We start from the raw sequence: 21,257 nt of genomic DNA on the forward strand, positions 1-21,257 counted from the left end.
CATGCGGGATCTATATTGGGGTTACTTCGATCGCTGTACTATGACGGACCCTTCATAGACCCTCTGAATCATAGATATGATGCGAATCAATACAAGTTCTACTAGCTACTAGTGTGACGTGCTGCACACCAAACTACCTCGTTTGAAAACGTCTTGTTTTGATAACAAGCGACGTATAGATACAAAAAAGTTACTCTCACAGCAGTGTTTACGTACTCAGCGTCTGGCATGGTCCCAGTCATCAACAGCCTCTGAGCTCGAACATGCAATCCACGTGCGCACACATCTCCCATGGTAGGACATCACCTTTGTCAGAAACGCCTTGCACATAGAAACGTAACCCTCTCCCGTCCATCACGTTCTTCGGCAGAATCGTTGAATCCACATAAAATCTATTGGCACGCCCATCTAGGCCTGTTGTTCCAATGAATATCGCGGCTGTGGCACTGGCGACACTTCCTGAGAGGGGGTGCGGGTTGACGTAAACATTGAAGTAGAGAAATGATGGGAATCGTTCTTTGGTATCGTCTAAAATCCATGCAGGATCTGGATCTTCTGGTGAGGATATTGCCCGTAAGGTGAGACGTGGAAAAGAGGATGCGATGTCCCAGGTGAGAAGCCCGCTGAGATCACTTGAAGGGGAGGTGATGGGGTTGGTGCTTTGGAATTTAGCCCACATAATCCCGGAGGTTCCCTTCGAGACGCTGGCGGCGGCAGATGATGGATATACAGCAAGTTGACCCAATGAGACTGAAAAATCAAGTGGCTGAGATGGATCTTCGGCAATAAAACCGATGATCAAGCCAACGGCAATCAACGTATTGGTTGTGCCGGGAGGCAGCGAGAAGCTAAGGACTTGTCTGGTCCAACCGTTCTTGAGATAAGATTGAGTAGATGCCCCGACATTGATCTCTGGGGGGTCTTCGCCAGCCGCCATCAACGGCTTCACAAAAAGTCCAAGGTCAAGGTCGGTCGCCTCACAAGCGACAGTTTTGTAAACGATGTGAACGTCATATGACACTTGGGAAGTCACATTCAACGACTGCACAGGGAGCCAGATACACCGGAACAATGCATCATCTGCCGAACTGCCAGCACAGGCAACGGAAATTTTAAGGGTATTCCCTCCATTCCATGCGTCGTTCATGTCCAACATGGATGACGCTAAAGGGAGTGGTTCTGGACGATCATTGCTTTCCCATATCACAGATGGTCGTGGCCACACTAAATTCCCAAGGGAACATTGCTTGTCGATATCAGTCCAACCATCCTTTGTCTGAAGAACATTGGTGCCTTCGACAAACCACGAACGCCCGACTCCTGGAGAGAATGACGTGTAAAAGACGAACTGAGTGGGATCAGGAGGGGCGGCATGTACAAAGAATGACGATACTGGCTCGAATGCATCGTGAGGACATCCAGGCTCTCCAGGACGTCTGGGAGCATCAGGCACAGGGACCACCTCTTGAGGGTCTACAGGACCAATCCATAATTTGCGCTCATATTCCCACCATTGATCCCAGTTCCATCCTGGCTTGTCTTGTTCGCTCTCCCATGTCCACGCTTGCCCGAAAAGGGCGACACTCAGGCCGAGTGATTGGGGGTCGATATGTGTCATGGCTTTGTAGGAACCGAATCCTCCTCCACCGTGAGATCCTCGGCCCCAGACATCAACACCTGTAAAGATGCTTTGAAGAGACTTGACGGAGGAGATAGAAGACCCCTTCACATCATCGCCGATGAGTACTGGATCCAAACTCATAAAATACTGGGCAGTAAGAGCTGGAAAAGATGGCGGCCACTTATGCAATACGCTTGAGATAAGGGCGGCAAATGTGAACACGCACACACTTACCGTATAGTTCGTGAAGAATGCATCAGATGAGAGGAAAAATGGGAGATTCAGACTGTTCAGTCGGTCCTGCCATCTTAGTTGGCCATTGAGTACCACACTATCGTACCTGTGATTCGAATTGGGTCAGGAACATTTGTCACATACTTTTGATCCGCCTTGGCCTCACCAAATAGCTTGAGCATGGGGACCAACTTTGGTTACGAGCTCGGATCTCAAAAGTAAAATCCACCCGGCAAGCGCACGCGCTTGTTCCGGGCCCCCTCGAAGCGGACATTCAAAATTCAGGAGATACCCATCAAACCCGCGCTGACGAGCAAGCTCTGCCAAAACTGAGGCATAGTGTCTTGATATGGGGACCGAATCTGTACGTAAAATTGGGCCTGCGCCCGCCTGAGGAGATCCAACTATCAACTGGAGGCAGTCAGCTTCTCCAGATCCCTCAAATATTCTGGAACGGGGTGAGTGGAGTGAGGGTTGTCTAATAATGCTTTGTGGAGCCCACATTGTTCCGAGCATCTTGACCCCTTGTCGATGTGCAGCACTGGTCCATCCTGATGGAGGAACAGTAACTCTGTGATGCGAAAAGCTGCCACAAGCGATGAGGTGTGATAAGATAGTCGATTAGGTTAACGTACTACACGAATGTGTCACAAAGAGGCCAAAAATTGAATGTATAGCATAGGCCAGAAGGAGATTCTGTGTATCCTCCCTATGTAGAATGGAAGACTGAGTCATTTCATTACGGCTACCATGACTGATATGACATAAATCAACCGAGTCACCTACTGACTTTATAATCGTGGCACACCTTTGATAGGCGGGTTAGTGGGGCATCGTGGAAGACCATGAGTTTTGATTCTTCACCAAAAGCTTCCCTTTCTGGTTCAGTGATTCTGCAAGCTGAGGACGGGCCTGGTACTCCAAGACAGCCATCAACTTTTCGTGAGGGAGACTAGCCCACTGATCAAGCTCGGCCAGAGACTCGAAATAAGGTGCCACGTCGCCAACAAGTTTTCCATGTCCAGTTCCTCGCAGAGGCATGACGTCCACGAATTCAAACTTGCAGTGGTACTAGTTGATGTCGATGATTGAATAAGAGCGTGGGAAATAGCAATGGGGTTGTTGTGTATGATGAACTCTCCTCCAAACCGTTCTTTTTTTTCCGTTTTTATGACGGACATGTCTGAGGAACAACAGGACAGTATAGTCAATATCGAAACACCAACGGAAATCGCAACGAACGACACCGAGTATATTGGAGACAAGACTCAGCCCACCGAAGAAATTCTGAATGCTTTGAATGCTCTCAACCAGACAACCGCTCAAAACGGACACGAACAATCTCCAGCTCGGCAAGGCAATGTCAAGCAAGATACTCCGAGTCAAGAAGCTCCATCTGAATGGCATGTTCTGCGCGAGAAGCTGCGTGAGCAACCTCATGATCCAGACGGCTGGAACAAACTCGTCGACCTCGCCGAGGCGCGCGGTGAAATTGAACAAATAAAACAGACATATGAAGCTCTGCTTGAAGTCTATCCCAATACGGTATGCACCTTCCAGCCTTGCACTCTGCACTCCTTAACATGTATCACAAATACCAAGTCGTCCGCTCAAATTGCATATCTCAATCATTTTCTGAGCCCCGGACTCTTTCCTTACGCCGAAGAACTTTTCAGAAGATTCCTAAGATCTTCTCCTCTAGTTGACCTCTGGAAGTTCTATCTTACCTACGTCAGGTCAGTGTGATATGTGCACGATATTCCAGATGCATTGAACTACTTGCCCAGACGAGTTAATACCTCACCGGCCAGTCGCGAAGCTGTTAGCAAGGCGTATGAGTTTGCCTTGAGCCGTATAGGCCAAGACAAAGATAGTGGGGACATTTGGAGTGATTATATCCAGTTCCTTAAGGCAGGGGAGGTTTGTCATCCTCCTGCCACTTTCAGCTCGCTACTGACGCCCGTGACAGACAACCACAACATGGGAGGAACAGCAAAAGATGGACGCCCTGCGGAAGGTCTACCATCGTGCGGTTCAAATCCCCCTTGAAAATGTCGAGAGGCTCTGGTCAGAACTGGAGACTTTCGAAAATAGCCTCAACAAGATAACGGTGATTGACTTTGCTAATGTGACGCGATGTGATGTTGACGGTGGTGCAGGCCAAGAAGTTCATGTCAGATTTATCCCCATCATACATGCAAGCTCGTACAGTGCTTCGTCAGCTCCAACGACATTTAGGACCACTGTTCCCTCCGCCACCGGTTTCTTCATCGACACGGCCACATCTATACCTCCCTCCTACTCCCACGTTCAATGCGGCTGAAAGGGCACTTGTCGGGGCTTGGAAAACTTACCTGAAGTGGGAAGAGAGTAACCCACTCGAGTTTGAAGACAAGGATAAAGCAACTCTTATTTCACGTATACAGGGCGTGTATCGCAAAGCTGCTATACGAATGAGGTTTTATGCGGAAATATGGTTTGTCTCTAATTTTAACTCTATCATGGATAGCTCATGGTCTGTACAGGTATATGGCTTTCGTGTGGACAAACAGCATGGGTAAGCCGGAAGAGGCGCTGAATATTCTCAAGTCAGGCATGGAGGCCAATCCTACCAGTTTCCTCCTCCACTTTGCATACTGTGAGCTGCAAGAGTCCCGCAAGGAACACGCTGAGGTTACTGCGACGTTCGACAAGTTTCTTGACGTCTTGCGTGCTGAGTTGGATGAGCTCGAAAATCGTGTTAATTCCGCCAACTCGTCTTTTACGTCTGATGGCTCTGGTCGTGTCGTGCCTACAGGTGCTCCAGCTGGGAATGGTTCAGGGTCGTTAGAAACGGGAACGATCTCCAATACGTCGTCTTTTGCCACTCAGGCTTCCGATGAGAAGCCTCCAAAAGTCAAAGAGCTCTCCGACCGAAGACAAGAATACGGTGTTGTTTGGATCATGTACATTCGGTTTGCACGACGTGCTCTCGACCTCAAGGCTTTCCGTTCAGTTTTTGCGAAAGCTAGGCGTGACCGATGGACGCCGTGGGAGGTGTATGAAGCCGCTGGTATGTTGAAAGCCCGAGAGTTAGAGCCACAGATGATGATGGTCCCTCTTCAGCTTTAATGGAGTACCATTGCAACAAAGATGGCGGTACTGGCGTGGCATCACGTATATTTGAGAAAGGTTTGGAAACTTATGGTGATGAGATTGAGTTTGTTCTGAGATATCTCGGATTTTTGATATCCGTGAATGACGAGAACAGTTGGGTTCCATTTTCTTTGCGTGCTGTTCACCCACTCACTATTTTTTCACCCAGATGCTCGAGCTCTTTTTGAACGGGTTATCACAGCTTTTCCGCCTGAACGCGCTCGTCCCCTTTGGGAAAGGTGGGCTCGTTATGAGTACCAGTATGGTGATCTTGAGGCAGCACAGAAGCTTGAAAAGAGAATAGCTGAGGTGTATCCCTCGGGTACGTGCACACATACTTCATATAGGATGCGGAGCTCACAGTTCTCTCAAGATCCTCCCATCAAACGGTTTGCTCAACGACATACATATCTGGGAACTGATGCCATTGCAGCACGGGATCTTGGGTTTGCCATGGCAGCTCGTCAGCCTGCCGCGTTGGGTTCAACCAGCACCTCAAATTTCATGGAAAAGCGAACAGACTCTTTGTTCTCCTTGACTTCAGCTTCGCATATGCCAGCCAGTCAGCCGCCCGTAAAGAGAACCTCATCTCCGGATTACAAGAGACGCGAGGGATCTGCAAGACCTGACTTTGGCCCCCCTAGTAAGCGGCAGAGGCCATCATCTCCCCCGCCTCGCGACCGTGACCGAGAGAGGTGGGAGGGTCCCCCTAGAAGGCGATTTGGAAGCCCCGCAGGCTGGGAAAGAGAACGAGACAGAGAACTGCAGCATGTTAAGAAGGATGATGACAAGGCGTCTACTTTGCCCACTGTTATTTCGTGGTTTGTTGGACAGCTACCTAACCCAGCTTCTTTTGATGGTCCGTCACTATTTTCTAAATCCTGAGGAATCCTTGATGCGAAATTTATTCTAGGCCCCGTGTTCCGAACTGATGACCTGATGATGTTGTTACGCAATGCTGTGATTCCTAGTGCTACCAGACGTGCAACCCCACCACCTACGCCGCTTCCGCCTGTTCCTCCTCCTGCCCGTACTAGTACGTGTACTCATTAATTCTAGTGGTTATATCTACTAATTTATGTACAGGTGGTGGTCGTCCACCTCCGGATTATGGACCATATCAAGGACCCGGGGGAGGGACTCGTGGCGGTCGCCGTTATTAGTTTTATTCCGAACCTGCTTAAAAATTTAACCTGTGGTTTTCGTAATCGTCGCTTTTCCTGTATTTTCTTCATAATCATATTGCAAATTCAGTGATTCTGCAGCACTCCCGCTTGGCCAGGAATCCTTTTGATCCTATAGTAAAACAAAAGCGACACAAGTTCAGAGCAGAATCCGAGGCTGTGAATGTGAATGCCACAACAACTGTTGGTATTTAAAGCAGCCGCAATCGTGACCATGATCTACATACAAGCTTTTGATTTCTGGCATTGTATTCTGACGCGACTGCTTCCTGTGCAGACTTCGCAAGGGCTAGTGTCTTCCTTGGCGTGGCGGATTCCTCATTTCTTTTCGCTCAAGACTCTTTTGTTGTGGAATATCGTCGCTGTCGGGCATATCATTGTGCAGTTAAATTTGGTCATTGTCTCGTGCTACTTAAAACCTTTGACGTTTAGCATGAAAGGCACCGCTTGACTCGGATATAGTACCACTACACGGGAAGATCTATATATATACAAGAGAACTTCTGTAGGTGGCGTCGCAGAATTACATCTAGGAGTTGTAACGTTGTCGACCCGTCGTTCTGGGAACATGCGACATAAAGGTTTGATTATACAATAGTGTTGCGCACAAATGGTATTGCTGGGGTAATTTATATATGCAGGACCATCGATGAGTCTTTCACAGGTTCCAACGTCCCGGGCTTGTATGAACGGAGAGGGGCTGCTATCCCCAGATTATTGACATCTGAAACATCCAGGAAGTTGTAGAGTTCGAGGGAGCGGGGCTACATAGAGCATATAGTTATGAGATCACGGGATGGCCTAACAAGTGGATGTGCGACAAACCCATATTCTGGAACCACGCTGTCCGATGCGAGGGTGGAGATCTTTATCGATGATCCGAACTGAGATATCTTTTTGGAGGAGCGTCAACGCTGCTACCAGACCCACTGACCCAGCACCAACCTGGTGGCAAAAAGTCAGCTGAGCTGGAAAACAAACATGTGCGATGAGCAGGTCACTTACGATCAGCATGGGAGGATGAACAAAATGCATATATAGCGCTCGAGACACTGGCAAAAGGATTAGTTGGTTTGAATTTCGAGGATTGGATCAGCAGGTCCCTTATAACATGGGACGGGGCCAGACGCTGCGATAATGACCCTTGCGGCTGAGCTGTGCATGACAGTATATCCTTACAAAACATTGAACTTACCGATTAACGACGCTTCGAGCCACTCAATATGACTCTTCAAGTTACTCTCGTAAACACGGTCGCTACTCACGCAATCACTCCTCTCCTCATGCACGTCTACATTCGATTAATCATGATTCTCCGTCAGGCTCAATCAGATCCGGGCCATCAGATGATTTGTCAAAACGCTCACCAAATAATTCATGATTCTGACTGGACGGCCGCTTATGATCTGTTCGAGTCTAGTAGCGTTCAGAAAATGCAGGAAAATTTTACGCTCACCAAAGATATACAATTGAACACGTTGCGTTGAACTCTGAGGTAGTGTAGGGTGCAAAACTCCTTAAGGCAGAACAAAACTGGTTGAAAATTGCCGGGTGGGCCATGACAAGTTACGAAATCCCTAGTAATGAATAATGACTCATTCCATCAACCTCGTCTCTGTTGTTTGACATGACCCGACTCATCAAAATCAAAAGCGATTCCCTCCAGCACTGTTAATCATGCCGACCTCTTTTGAGCCACGAGTGAACTTTGCAGCCTCCACAGCTCTCATAGCACACGGTACATCTCTGCGAGTCTGGAGAATAATTACACTCCTTCCCTTATTTTCATTTTTCTTCTGACCCATGTGGTTGACAACTCCGAGCTGTCTCTAGATCACCATCCCTGCGCTCCGCTCAGAAACGGCCTAGATCCAAGAAAGCTCAGCGGCAGCGGCCGATATTGAATCAAGAAAGACTGTTCGTTCATTTGCCTCAACGATTATCCTTCCTGCGATCTCTGCGGCCCACTGGCTATCATTAACTTGGTGCGCCTTGCTATAAAACTTTCTCCCGGTGTAGTTCCAGCCGTACTAAGGCGCCGCCAACGAGAAACGAGAACAAGTATAGATTCAATGCAGTTGTGTCGAAAATGTCTCAGACGAACGGCTCCTTTTGCGGTGAGCAGTCTTTTTGTGGTACACTATGTGCATTTCATTAAACGAACATATGATGGCTCTTCTAATACTTTGTAATAGCAAATTTGCGCACATCACACAACCAAACTTTCCGTCGGTGTCTAGCATGGTCGCATCATAAATTGATGATTAGTCATATCAGATACCATGAAACTCGTTAAAATCGTTTACCTCGTGGTCCTTGCTACTTCCGGTGCTGCCGCTGCCACGGGGGTGGACACAGCAGCGCCTCCTAATGCAAATTGCGAAGCGCCCGAATGCGCTTTCTCTCAATTGCAGTCCAGGGTGGTGGCCTTACCTGTTGTACGCTAGTCGCTGGGTGTGCTGTCAATCAAAGTAGTCAAACATCTTTTTGCTCCCAGTACAGACAGGGTCAGGGACGCGTGTTTTCTCACTATAAAACTTTCTCCCCATATAGTCCCAGCCGCACTAACCAGAACAGGTATAAAATCAACGCAGTTGAGTTGAAAAGGTCACAGATGACCGTCTCCTCGGTACACCATCATGCAGATTTTCTTGTGCCAAGATTAGAGAATGTGCACTGCGATGTCTGCATGGCCTACAATGGAGATGATTGTTATGGCAAAGGCCTTGAGTGGGCTGTTCTGCATCAGCGATGTTTCTCTCAAGTTTTTACGTTCCATTGAATGTAAATCATACTAATGTTATTGGATCTGAGGTACATCTCTGCGAGTCTGGAGAATAATTATACTCCTTCCCTTATTTTCATTTTTCTTCTGACCCATGTGGTTGACAACTCCCAGCTGTCTCTAGATCACCATCCCTGCGCTCCGCTCAGAAACGGCCTAGATCCAAGAAGGCTCAGCGGCAGCAGGCCGACATCGAATCAAGAAAAACTGTTCGTTCATTTGCCTCAATGATTATCCTTCCTGCGATCTCTGCGGCCCACTGGCTATCACTAACTTGGTGCGCCTTGTTATAAAACTTTCTCCCCATATAGTCCCAGCCGCACTAACCAGAACAGGTATAAAATTAACGCAGTTGAGTTGAAAAGGTCACAGATGACCGTCTCCTCTCGCGGTGAGCAGTTCTCTTGTGGTACACTATGTGCATTTCACTGAACGGGACATATAATAGCTCTTCTGATACTTTGTAATAGCAAATTTGCGCACATCATACAATCAAAATTTCCATCGGTTTGTGATTTTCCTAGCACGGTCACATCATAGGCTGATGCATAGTTATACCAGATACCATGAAACTCGTTGAAATTTTCGTGATCCTTGCTGCTTCCGGTGCTGCTGCTGCACTGCCACTGCCACTGGGGTGGACGCAGCAGTAGTTTCTCCCAAGTTTCCAGTCTGCGACAAATTATGTGACTCCTTTCGAGACGGTTTGTCATGCGGCCCAGGGTGGTTCGTTAAGCTGGTGCACCCTGGTTGTTGGTCGTGTTGTCCTACTTGAACATCTTGGTCATTTTTGCTCCCAATACAAACAAAATGTGACATGTACTATTTTCTCAAAAGATCGAGTACTTAGCACGGATAAGATCACTCGGTGAAGCACAAACAGAGATGCACAGTCGGTTCTCTTTTGACCAGTGTCCCTGACAAGCTCTGAGAACTCGAATGTGTGGAGGCAGGAAAAGGTGCCTAGATGGTTGAAGGCACTCAAAACGCCGCAAAGCTGTGAAACGACACCCATTAAATCCGTTTTTGATCTTGCACCGAGCAAGATGAATGTATACGCACCGATATCAAGCAAAAAGACTGTTCCCTTCAAATCCATGGTGTACAGCGATCGCAGCATGTCGATGCTCGTTGCGCTCGTCGTGTTTGTTGCAAGACCTCTCATACTCTCTTCCTGGCTCGTAATTTTTTCATTGCTTTCTTTTCTTCTTTCTATTGACAACTATAATAGAGCAAAGCTGCCCACACCCTCCCGCATTCTCTAGCACTGCCCGTCACCTTCTTGCATCCTCTCGAACATTCATACTGCCTGTCTTGAGTCCATTCGATCTACCACCCACTCTACCTACTCCATCCTGGACGTACGGTTCGAGAATCGACACTGCAGGACAAGACCGAGTCGCAAGCGAATTTACAAAGTGGAATGTCTGTAATACAGCAGAGACAGACATTGAAGTTGTACGTACTCCTCGATCTGTTGTTCAGCCGCAATCATGACCACGATCGACATGCAAGCTTTTGATTTCTGGCATTGTATTATGACACGACTGCTTTCTGTGCAGACTTCGCAGGGGCTAGTTTCTTCCTTGGCGCGACGGATTCCTCATCGCTCGAGTATTTTTTTTTTCGCCCAAGACTCTTTTGTTGTGAAATATCGTCGCGGTCGGGCAAATCATGGTAAAGTTAGATTTGGTCGTCGTCTCGTGCTACTAATAGGAGTCCGCAATTGTTATGAGAGCCTTTGACATTTAGCATGAAAGGCAGTTCAATGAGCGCTTGTATGACTCGGATATAGGCGAAGATCAGTACTTACTTCTACACTGGGAGATCTATCTATATATCCTCTATATATATCACTAGAGCCTGGGTGCTTGACTACCACGATGACCTCAGATATCCGATTCATGCATTGCAAGTTGTACTACAGGAAAGTACTAGTCGCCAACAGCAACTCGATCGTCTTTCAGACATGAGCTAGCCCTTGAACAGGTCGTTCATTGGGTCACGTCCGCTCATCGTCCGCGGGAGCCTCCCATGCTTGTACGAAAATGTCACAGAAAACGTACACGGATTTGACAATTAATTCCACTATAAAAAGTCTCATAATACATCAAACTGGGCGACTTCGCTGTGCTTCTCTGTCACACCTGGCTACTAGGCTTACTCGAGGCTTACTCGAAAATGTTGCGTTTTTCTGTCGCTCTGCTAGCAGTGACTGCCGCTAGCGCTCGTATCGTGACCAAGCATGTGCTGAAGGAGCGCCAGTTTGAGGCAGCTCAGAATTGGCAAACCAGCTGGACCATCCCAGAGATGGGAGGAGCTGGGGTCGGCGAGCGCAAGGGAGTTCAAAACATCACCTTCACAAACCCCAAGGCGTCAGGTGGATAAAGTGCTCCTACAGCAAACGCCAGTGTCTGATATGTTCGTGTAGAATTTTATGTTGATGGTACATCCATCCCTTCAGTCGACTTCGATGTCGGTCCTAGCTGGGCAGGTCTGTTGCCCATAAGCGACAATCCTGATGAGACGCGTCAGGTATGTCAATAATGACTCGTGCATGTTATCTGCTGATTCAAACGACAGTTATTTTTCTGGTTTTTCCCTCCTGGTCCCGAAGGGAGTCTCGATGATTTGATTTTTTGGTGCGATTGGGAGTGGTCGGTGTTAATCTACCGCTGATGTAACTTGCTTTTCCTTCAGGACAAATGGAGGCCCTGGATGCTCCTCACTCGAAGGTTTGTTGCAGGAGAATGGAGTAAGCCTCTTTCCTTGTATCCTACGACTCATTTCACTGAGAAGTATGAAGCCTTTCAGTTGGTCCTTGGGTCAAGCTAAACCGACGGTGAATGAATACAGCTGGACTAACCTCTCTTCTGTCCTTTGGGTTGAGCAACCTGTTGGAACGGGGTTTTCTCAAGGCGTTCCAAATGCACAGAATGAGGAAGACGTTGCTGCCCAGCTCGTCGGTTTCATGCAGCAGTTCCTAGAAGTCTTTTCGGAACTGAAAGGCAAGCAGTTGTATCTGACGGGTGAAAGCGTAAGTTTTTTTCGGAAGACTGTCCAGATATTATACTGATTGTGACCAGTACGCAGGAACATATGTCCCTTGTCAGTGTGTGGTTATTTTCCTAAGAGCACATATGAATGACGATCGAAGATATTGCGAACTACATCTACGAGAACCCTACTCTACTAGACCTTTCGTTGCAAGGCATGTGGATCAGTGATCGTAAGTAGCATCCTTAATCGTTCTGTCATCTCAAGGGCTTATCCACCGAGAATAGCCTCACTTTCATGGGATGTGGTGCAAGAGCAGATCCCTGCAGTGGATTTCGTGAACAAATATGCTGGTCTCTTCTCTTTTAAGTCAGTTTACTTTGCTTCGGCTATGTTTTCAGGTTGCTCACCAATCGGGTCCAGTAAAACGTTTGCGAATCACCTCGAAAGGAAGGCTGCGGAATGTAATTACACTGGCTACATGGATAAGTACGTGACATACCCTCCAGCCGGCCTTCTTCCTCTGCCAGGGGACTCGGTTGAGGCGGCTGATGGCTGTGATGTTTGGGACGACATTTTCAATAATGCGCTGATTATCAACCCTGCTTTCAATATATATCGCATCTGGGACACTGTGAGTCGAGGAGGATCCTGCTCATTAGTTGCTAACGTTTTCCATTCTAGTATCCTGTCCTATGGGATGTCCTCGGCGCCCCGTAAGTGATTCAAGAATGTACTTAACATTTTATTTACGCAGACACAGAGGTTCAATCATACAGTCACAAACTCCGCTCTACTTTGACCGACAGGATGTGAAGCAGGCCATCCATGCGCCTGATGACACAGAATGGACGGAGTGTTCCAACATCAATGTCTTCCCAAATGGAGATGGTAGCTTGCCCCCTGCCTTCACCGTGTTACCAAATGTTATCGAAAAGAACAAGCGGACCGTCATCGTGCACGGTCTCGCTGACTTTGTTCTCATTTCTGATGGGTATGCCTACGTCCACGAGGTCTTTTCCTATATCCTAACACATGATTCTATGACTTAGAACCAGAATCGTCATTCAAAAGTACGTGCATTCTTGACTATTACCCAAACTCCTTCAATCAATAGGGATTATTTGCAGTATGACTTGTGAGTGAGGAGAAGCGTTGAGGTGCAAAAATCACTCATTTTATTCACAGGGAACGGATTGCAAGGATTCCAGACGCCCATCGCTGATGACAGTTTCATTGTCGATGGTGTGGGTGCCTTCGGGACGATGCACTCAGAGCGGGGACTCACTTATTACGAAGTAGTCCTGAGTGGACACATGTGAGCCTTCTTCGCTACATAGTACAGCATCCCGCTTATCAAATGTATTCTGCAGGGTTCCGCAATTTGCACCAGTAGTAAGTCGACGATTTATTAACCCAAACGCGCTCTAACGCAGAGACCGACAATTCAGGCTGCCTTCCAGATTATGCAGTACCTGATGGGCTTTAGAGATACGCCATAGATAAAGACACTTACCTTTAGTTTCATTTAGGTTACTGGCATCTGTAACAAATGACAGTTCTTAGAGACTAGTTAGGAAGCCTCTTGTCTCTGGGTCTAGGAGATTTTTCATCCTTCGCAAGTTCTCAAATGACGGTATGCTGCATGCTTCTTATTCGGCTCATGTCTCAGAGTATTATCTATCATTAACACGCATCCTGAGCTCATCATCAACTAATTCGTGCCCTCCCGCAGTGAATGAAAACCAGACTTGTATGTTCTGCAGTTTATAGAAAAAAATATCAAAGATGTGGAATATGTATATCCAACTCTGTTGGAACCCACTGCGCCACTTCAACTCGGAACTCATCAATGTCATTAATCAAGATGCGGTTGACGGTGCCTAAAAAGCGTCTGACGACGACTACAGCTTGTTCAAGCAAGTCCTTGCTCTTCGGAATCGTAGGTGACTAGTTCTGTACAGATTTAGCCGAAGTATCAGGCACCTCGCAGCAGGTCCAGCAATCTGAGCTAGTTTCGACAGCTATCGAGTCCTCCCCACAGTCAGGCATCCTAGCGTAGCATTCCGAATCGCAGGTTTCACCGCTACTAGTAGTAGAAGCTGCCTTCACCCCGACGACAGCGACAAGAATGGCGAGGATGGCGGATCGAATAGGCTTCATGGCGTCTGGTATGACTGTCAGTGATTTAGTGATGACCGTTAGTGCTAATAGCAAACCATACACTAACAGGAGTCTGGTTGTGCAGTTGAGTACGCGAAGGGACTGATGCAAAGTGTGGTTTCAGTGAAACAGATACAGCGTTACTGTACGCAGGGCCACTCACTGAAAGTTTCAAGGCGCTTGTCCTGAGGATTATGGGATACGACCGCGTTCATTTTATATTTCATGCTATCTGCACTCTGAATGATGGAATCCACTACGTCTTCTGGTTCAAATTGACGAGCTAGAAATTTGATCTAGAAATTGCCGGGTAAAAACACCTGTTCGCTGACAATTTCGTCAGTATACTTACATATGTTTACTTCATAGAAGTAGGGTTACACCTTCGATCGGAGAAACGTACAAGTTTGTGCCATCAGCGTATGAAATTGGCTACATTTCATTCTTTGGCGTCCAGCAAGCGAATAGGAAACACGTCGGGAAGATGTCGTTTTGAGTTGCTTTACTTCGTGGTATCGGCATTCTGCATCGATATATGGCTGTCAGCGTTGGCAGCAGTCCTGTTGAAGTTGAAATTCTCGAGGTACTAACTTGAAATACATATCAAAGTGCAGCGGCGCCTCAGATTACCAGGCCTTTCTCACGGTCGCCTGACTGTTGCTTTGCATTTATAGCCTGTTCGTGGATATCGGTAGAAACTTTGAACCTGGCATTGCAAAGTTAGAAACTATGCCAATGGTATGTGAAGCGCTGGATGTGATTACATGTCTGCTGGCATCCTTGTAAGCTGGCGCTGCGGCCTGAGTTGGGCCTGAGCTTCTATTGCATAACTAGCACACACCCGTTGTGCCTTCGGCACAGGAAGCAAAAAAAGAGTGCTTCGCACTCTTTTTTTGCTTCTTGGCCTTCGGCTTCATCCTACTTTGGGTGTCTTAAGTCTTGACCTTGAATACTTGCTGTGCCCAAGGCACAGCAAGGCAAAGGAACGCTTCACGCTCCTTTGCGAGGTGCCTGCGGCACTTTGCCTTACTAATGATCATAGTGGATTTTGAAGACAATTACATTTTTGAGCAGCATTTCGACACAACTAAAACTACATGATACATCACATCCGAGTCGGTTCTCTATATAGAAGTACATCATATGTACATCAATCATCCAACAGGAATCATAATTCTTCTAAGCACTTCTGTATACACTACATTCGTCGTCTTTGAGCCCTCTTCATTCTCAGGAAAGATAGCAAACACTCTATCTGGGTGAGTGCAGCGAGATAATGCAACATAGAGCTGTCCCATGGCTGAACACAGGAGTCCGCAAATTAAGCCCAACCCACTTGACACTTTGACCTTGTGCCTTGTTGATGGTCATAGCAAATGCGACACGAACGGGGAATTGGCGACACTTGAGAGGAATGGGGTTATCTTCAGATGTGGCATCCAGGGTCATGCGAGGGATTAGGACTGTGTCCCGATCATCTTGGCGAGCTTCATTGACTCCATCTCTAAGAATGCAACACTTGAGGATGCGAACGGTCCAAGACAGCAGGATCATGCAAGTTCCATTATAGAGGCCCTCGGAGGGGTTCAAGTTGCGCAACAGCATCAGGGGAACACCTTTTTTGACCTCCAATTTGTGCAAAGGGAAGCCTGATGGGGTGAGGGTATGAAGGAACTCTGGGGGATGTAATCGTATTCCCTCTCGCTGACCGAGTCTGCACTGGTGAAGACTGCTTTATCTCCAGGGAATGATTCAAGAATGGTGGTGATCTCATCCACATCAGTGTTCTTTGCAGAGAGGATGGTGCATTCCAGGAAGAAGGAATCATCCACTGCAGGCTGCCCAGGGAGCAGAACTGGAGAGTATAGGGCATTGATGAGAGACTGGACATCATTGTTGGGGCAGCGCATATGAATAGGGAGGGTCACAGTTCCATCTTCATTTGTGCCCTTGCCAGCTCCAATCTCAAGGAGCCACCTTGCAACGTCATCAGAGGCAGGGTCTTGACCAAGCCGCATATTTCTCTCGAGGTGGAAGATATGAAGCTTTCGCCAGAGTTGAGATCTGCAAAGGGTAGTGCTCACTATCTGCTCCCTGGATCCATGGGTCACCACCAGCAGGGTCTGTCTAAAGTCCCCGCCAAAGAGCACAGTTATTTCCCCAAAATCAGCCTCTTTGTTTAGAAGATCATGCAACGTGCGGTCAAGGCACTCCAGAATATGACGATGGAGCATCGGAATTTCATTGCAGATGATGAGGGAGGTCTCCTTGAGAAGCTCATGGATGACATCTCCTTTTTTGATGTTGCATGAGCTGTCCTCATTAATGGGAATGGGGATTTTGAATCGCAAATGAGCTGTACATCTGCCTGGTAGGAGGAGGGAAGCAATTCCAGAGGAGGCCACACAGAGGACAATCTTTCCTTCAGCACGGAGTTTTGAAGCGATGAGTTTGCAGAGATACGTCTTGCTGCATCCCCCTGCACTATGGACAAAGTATGCATGTCCGGGTCTTTGCTGATTACGATTCATTGCATCCTCGACCACAGCATTATAGACCACCCTCTGCTCGACATTAAGCAAAGGGACTCCTTCATCCACTATCTGCTGAAGCTCCTGTGGGTCATACTGACGCTGCTCAGCGATGAGCTGGTTGCCCTCCATGGCCCCCCATCTTTCTGCCATTCGAGCTACTGGCATTTGAGGAATTGCTTCCAAAGACTTGCCATTTTTGCGGAGCATGCCATCAATGAGATGAAGACCATAGTCGTGTACCTGTTCCTCCATGGGGTCAGGCATGTTGAACGGTGTATGAGTGAGGCGGTGATGCAGATCATCGCAGAGATTTTCCTTGAAGCAGTTCCAAAGATCATCAGGGCTGGTAGGGTTGCAGTGCAGCAGGATGATGGCAAAGAGATTGCGCATGCAATTTCCTGTGTACATATGAGAGGCATCCCGCAAGCACTGGATCCATTCGTAATCGTCATCAAGCAGACCCCTGTGCCGACACACTTCCTTGAAAGTCTCATAGAGAGTCCCATCATGTGTCCGAAGGTGTTCAAAGGAGGTAGCCCCTTGAAATTATGGTGAGCTTGATTGATAAAAATTGTCTTAGACATCATACCTGTTACGACTGGGATAGTTCTGCTGTTGCCGGTCAAGATAGACCTGTCGGGCGAACAGTTCGTCGGCCTTCCTAATACAAGGAAGATTTCTGGGGGTTCCTACTGCACGAGCCGCGGCTTCTATGCAGGATCGGCGGCGAGTGGTTTTAGCACTTCTGCCTAGGCGGTGAGTGGTTTTAGCACTTCTACCGCAATCAAGGGTTTCAGGCTAAGACAGTGAGTGACTGTCTTAGAATCAGAGTTCAGGCTACTAAGGGTGGAGGCCTTAGTAGATCAGGTTTCAAGGGGAGAACCCAGTAGATTAAGTTAAAGAATACATCTATAGTACATGGGGTTTATATAGGTAAGAATGGAGCGGAGTTGCCGCGACAAGAAAGGTAACAGAGATAGGAAAAGAATACAACCTATCAAGATAGCAAAGATAGGTGAAACCGTTATGCGGCGCAAGATAGTATCTATGTTACAATCAAGATAGAAGAGAAATGCGGACGGCCCGCTTGATAAGAGAATAGCCGAGTCTAGATGAGTCTAGAGTCGGCGGCATGATTACACGAAAAAGAAAAATGAAATAGGAGTTAAATGTTATTGTAACAATACCTTTCACTACAGTCAAAAGCAATCTCCGATAGAAGCGCTCTCCGGAGCTGGGTGCAGCAGCGTACATTCTTCCAATTGCCATTCCTCGCTCCCGTATCTTCCATGCATCTTTGCTCCAAATGAATTTTGAGGGGAAATCCTGATAGAGGCTGTCGTGGGCTCCAGCTGCCACCAAGTTCTCATTGGCATTGGCTTTGAACCATCCAGTGAGGCAAGTATCTTTCACTTCTGCATGCTCAAGGACTTCCTCAGCATCATCCTCAGGGTCATAGAACACCATCTGTTCATTTTTAAGATGGACGGGCAAACGGTAGACAGAGGGCCATTCAAGATGCATCGAAAATTTGAAGATGTGCCATGCAGCCTCGGTAGAGCTGATATATCTCAAGTCCAGATATGATTTGACCTCATCCACTGCTCCTCTCATCTCCAACGTAGCGCGGTTGTTTCCCTTATAAATGTATTTGTGGATGTATTTGACAGATTTGATAGAGGCACAGACCTCAAGATTGATGTGGCAGTTGAATTCCACCAGCAGTTTGGGGGGATGTAGAACAACATCCTTGTTGGTGAAGATGATGTCGTTCTTTTGGATGGTGCGACCATTGTCAGGTCTCGCATACTTGGGATAGCCATCATCCTTCATCAGGGTCTGGGGACAGAATCTTTTTGGAAAGTGCTTTTTGCACTGCAAATTCTCTATGCAACGCTGCGGACTGCAAGGGCCATGCAGCATGTATTTTTCCACAACCTGATAGAGCTGAGGATGGATGTTCCTGTCAGGAATCTGAGCGGAGATGAAGGAGTCGATTTGCTCAGTGGTACAGATCTTATAATCTGGCTCCAGGAAGATGAGAAGGTGCATGTGAGGCAGGCCCCGCTTTTGATATTCGATGGTGTACACCAATCCAGCAACCTTCCCATAGTAGCCCTTGCGAACCTTCTTCAGCAGCGCTTGCTGCTTCTGGTAGAAAACCCGAGCCACCAAGTCTGGGCGGTCCACAGCGCTCTGACCTATATAAGAAATTGTCAGCACAAAGTCATACACAATGCATCAAATAAGAATCATTACCAGGAAGGAGATTCTCTGTGATTTCAGGCCAACTTCCATCGGCGGTCATCGTCAGGAAGAGATCTGGCTTTTTGCAGGCACGGCAAATGGCTAAAGAATCTTGAAGCAGCTGGTGCATATACCGAGGGCTCCCTGTGTGAGAGGAGGGAAGAATGATGGAGCGACCTGTCTGAGCCAGATCATCTACGCCCTCATTGCGAACATTATCTGCTAAGCCTTGATAGCAGTCCGCCCTCAGCCGCTCTTGGTTGCTCCTGATCCAGTTCAAATTGCTCTGTTCGATGGAGGCCCAAGCATCGACGATATACTGCTGGAACAATCTTCCACCGTGAAAGATATTGTTGTGATAGATGGGAACAGGGCGTGGATGAAGTCGATAGGCATAGTACAACAGCTGAGTGACATTCTTTGCGACCATGCGGGTATTTGGAGGGAGAATCAGAGGTATTCCAAGGTGCCAGCCCTCCTCTCCAGATGGAAAGAGAAGGACATAGTGAAGTGGGGAGTACGCATGGCTGAGCTGACTTATACGCTGGAGTCGACCTCCTTGAAGCCGCAAGACAATGTCCCATTTTTCGCATACCTGCTCAGATCCATCTCCAGGAATGATCACAGCAATTTCATTGGCAGTGGGAACATTATATCTTCGACTATCTGTGCCTTGCTGGAAGTGAATGCGTGCACGAACATCTGTGTGCTGCTCTGGAGGCTTCTCTCGCATGACCTGATAGGCCTGCTTGTAAAGAGCGGCATAGGGATTGATTCGATACAGCATGTCATGGAGCTCCCTGAGAATGCCACGATCAAGACCTTCATTTCCAGGTCGTGTGGCGTGAATGTTGGTGGCTTCCTCGGGATCATAGATATAAAGTTGCGCATATGAAGGCTGAATGCCTTCTGGAGGTATGAGACTACCCATGAGGTGATGGAGAGATCCATGAATACGAAAAGCATTGGGGCCAGAGCCTTGGAGGGCTCTATCCTCGATATCGACACCAACCAATGTGAATGCAAGAGCGCTGTTGTACTGCCGAATCTTGGAGACAAATGTCCTGTCAGTATAAGCGTGCTGCAGTTCTGGCGGCCATGGTGGAAAGGGCGGGAGGACGACTTTACCCTCCAAGCAGCATGTACCGAATTTTGGATTCCATAGGGACGATTTTGAGAGTCTTTCGGATGCAAAGTGCAATGCATGGCACTTGGTGCACTCTACATTAAGAGTAGCAAGATTGTGGATGTTTATAGGCTCCCTGTATGGTCGAGCTCCATCAGGGATAGGAACAATGCAGTTGATAACTTCTTGATCCTCTGCCTCACACTCCTCACACTGTTGAAGCTCTTGAGCTCTTCTCCTTTCTTCATCAGCAGCATGATTTTCTTGAGAAGCAGGATCATTATATTCATGCAGCACCTCTTCTAAGCGCTCTGCCTGCTCACAAATCCTTTGTTGTCTCTGGTGTTGGATCTCTTCTTCGTCTTGATGTGCTCGCAGACGATCCCGAGCCAGCCTATTCTGCTGCTCCTCTTCATGCTGACCTGCTTGCAGACGATCCTGAGCCAGCCTAACCTGCTGCTCCTCTTCCTGCTGCTGCAATTGAGCCTCTCTTTGGATCCTCTCAGCTCCTTGCTGCTGCAGGTGAAGAGCTGCCTCATACCGCCATTGAGCCTCTCTATTGATCCTCTCAGCTTCTTGTTGTTGCAATTGTTGTTGCAATTGTAGCTGAATTTGACGTCGTCGGAATTTGTTACAAGAACATCTAGATGCTTGGGCCCCTACCATTTTTCTCCTAATCCTCCTCGTATCAGCCCTCGCGTCATACCCTTACCCTGACCTTACCCTTGTCATCCTTGTCATCCTCGCATTCCCTTTCGCTCTCTATCTGTCGCTTCAGCAGAGCCAGTACATCTGGCCGGATCCTTTTGCTGACGAAGCATACCCATGCTCCGTTCCACCGCCTGACTGATCCTGTGGACAGTCCCCTTGCCCTTACCATCCAGACGGTAACCTATGATATGATGCACGACATATCCCCTTTGCCCTGTTCCCTTTTTCGATCTCTGACTCAGTGCGCAGTCGCACATGTTACTTATACTTAGATCCGCAGTTGCACGATCGTGCCCCTGCGCGTTTCACTTCTTGTTTTGACCTCTGACTTAATTTCTTATCAAGCACGTTCTGGTTCACTCGTGTCTCACCCCGAATGTGCCTTCCTTTTATGGTTATGCCCTTTACCGATTACTTCACTTGGTAGTACGAGTTATCATCCACTAATACGCTTCCTATCCTCTATATAAACTCGCTACCATGTACCGTATTCCTTAACTTGAATCTACTTGGTTCTTGA

At 47.7% G+C, this 21,257-nt stretch overlaps 5 protein-coding genes across 5 annotated transcripts; 3 read left to right on the forward strand and 2 right to left on the reverse strand.

The window, feature by feature from the left end:
* Positions 1 to 87: 87 nt before the first annotated feature.
* On the reverse strand, positions 88 to 2,964 carry EDB93DRAFT_220460 (glycoside hydrolase family 85 protein). Its single transcript, XM_041455759.1, has 6 exons — positions 2,720 to 2,964; positions 2,646 to 2,663; positions 2,491 to 2,564; positions 2,022 to 2,441; positions 1,856 to 1,961; positions 88 to 1,801 (listed from the first exon to the last, which is right to left on the reverse strand). The coding sequence occupies exons 1-6, from the start codon at positions 2,894 to 2,896 to the stop codon at positions 242 to 244; spliced, it is 2,355 nt and encodes a 784-aa protein (XP_041309364.1). The 5' UTR covers positions 2,897 to 2,964; the 3' UTR covers positions 88 to 241.
* A 26-nt stretch (positions 2,965 to 2,990) lies between these two features.
* On the forward strand, positions 2,991 to 6,257 carry EDB93DRAFT_1135279 (uncharacterized protein). Its single transcript, XM_041449105.1, has 11 exons — positions 2,991 to 3,400; positions 3,458 to 3,591; positions 3,643 to 3,775; positions 3,825 to 3,965; positions 4,015 to 4,331; positions 4,381 to 4,907; positions 4,961 to 5,104; positions 5,160 to 5,312; positions 5,364 to 5,849; positions 5,904 to 6,026; positions 6,077 to 6,257. The coding sequence occupies exons 1-11, from the start codon at positions 3,026 to 3,028 to the stop codon at positions 6,151 to 6,153; spliced, it is 2,610 nt and encodes an 869-aa protein (XP_041309365.1). The 5' UTR covers positions 2,991 to 3,025; the 3' UTR covers positions 6,154 to 6,257.
* A 424-nt stretch (positions 6,258 to 6,681) lies between these two features.
* EDB93DRAFT_1135281 (uncharacterized protein) lies at positions 6,682 to 7,300 on the reverse strand. The gene is made up of 3 exons (XM_041449106.1): positions 7,180 to 7,300; positions 7,000 to 7,119; positions 6,682 to 6,938 (listed from the first exon to the last, which is right to left on the reverse strand). Exons 1-3 carry the CDS (start codon positions 7,207 to 7,209, stop codon positions 6,804 to 6,806), a joined length of 285 nt encoding a protein of 94 aa, XP_041309366.1. The 5' UTR covers positions 7,210 to 7,300; the 3' UTR covers positions 6,682 to 6,803.
* Positions 7,301 to 8,715: 1,415 nt separating this feature from the next.
* On the forward strand, positions 8,716 to 9,826 carry EDB93DRAFT_1336322 (uncharacterized protein). Its single transcript, XM_041455329.1, has 4 exons — positions 8,716 to 8,958; positions 9,074 to 9,236; positions 9,271 to 9,350; positions 9,521 to 9,826. Exons 1-4 carry the CDS (start codon positions 8,844 to 8,846, stop codon positions 9,610 to 9,612), a joined length of 450 nt encoding a protein of 149 aa, XP_041309367.1. The 5' UTR covers positions 8,716 to 8,843; the 3' UTR covers positions 9,613 to 9,826.
* A 968-nt stretch (positions 9,827 to 10,794) lies between these two features.
* EDB93DRAFT_1203488 (Alpha/Beta hydrolase protein) lies at positions 10,795 to 13,647 on the forward strand. The gene is made up of 16 exons (XM_041450964.1): positions 10,795 to 11,339; positions 11,391 to 11,494; positions 11,543 to 11,601; positions 11,660 to 11,714; positions 11,766 to 11,996; positions 12,046 to 12,067; positions 12,117 to 12,188; positions 12,244 to 12,325; positions 12,380 to 12,590; positions 12,641 to 12,672; positions 12,720 to 12,950; positions 13,009 to 13,029; positions 13,087 to 13,094; positions 13,145 to 13,274; positions 13,330 to 13,351; positions 13,408 to 13,647. The coding sequence occupies exons 1-16, from the start codon at positions 11,141 to 11,143 to the stop codon at positions 13,456 to 13,458; spliced, it is 1,530 nt and encodes a 509-aa protein (XP_041309368.1). The 5' UTR covers positions 10,795 to 11,140; the 3' UTR covers positions 13,459 to 13,647.
* Positions 13,648 to 21,257: the final 7,610 nt, after the last annotated feature.

This window comes from Suillus bovinus (genome assembly GCF_016758785.1).
Source record: "Suillus bovinus strain UH-Sbo-P2 chromosome Unknown EDB93scaffold_16, whole genome shotgun sequence".
In the NCBI taxonomy this organism is placed as follows: domain Eukaryota; kingdom Fungi; phylum Basidiomycota; class Agaricomycetes; order Boletales; family Suillaceae; genus Suillus; species Suillus bovinus.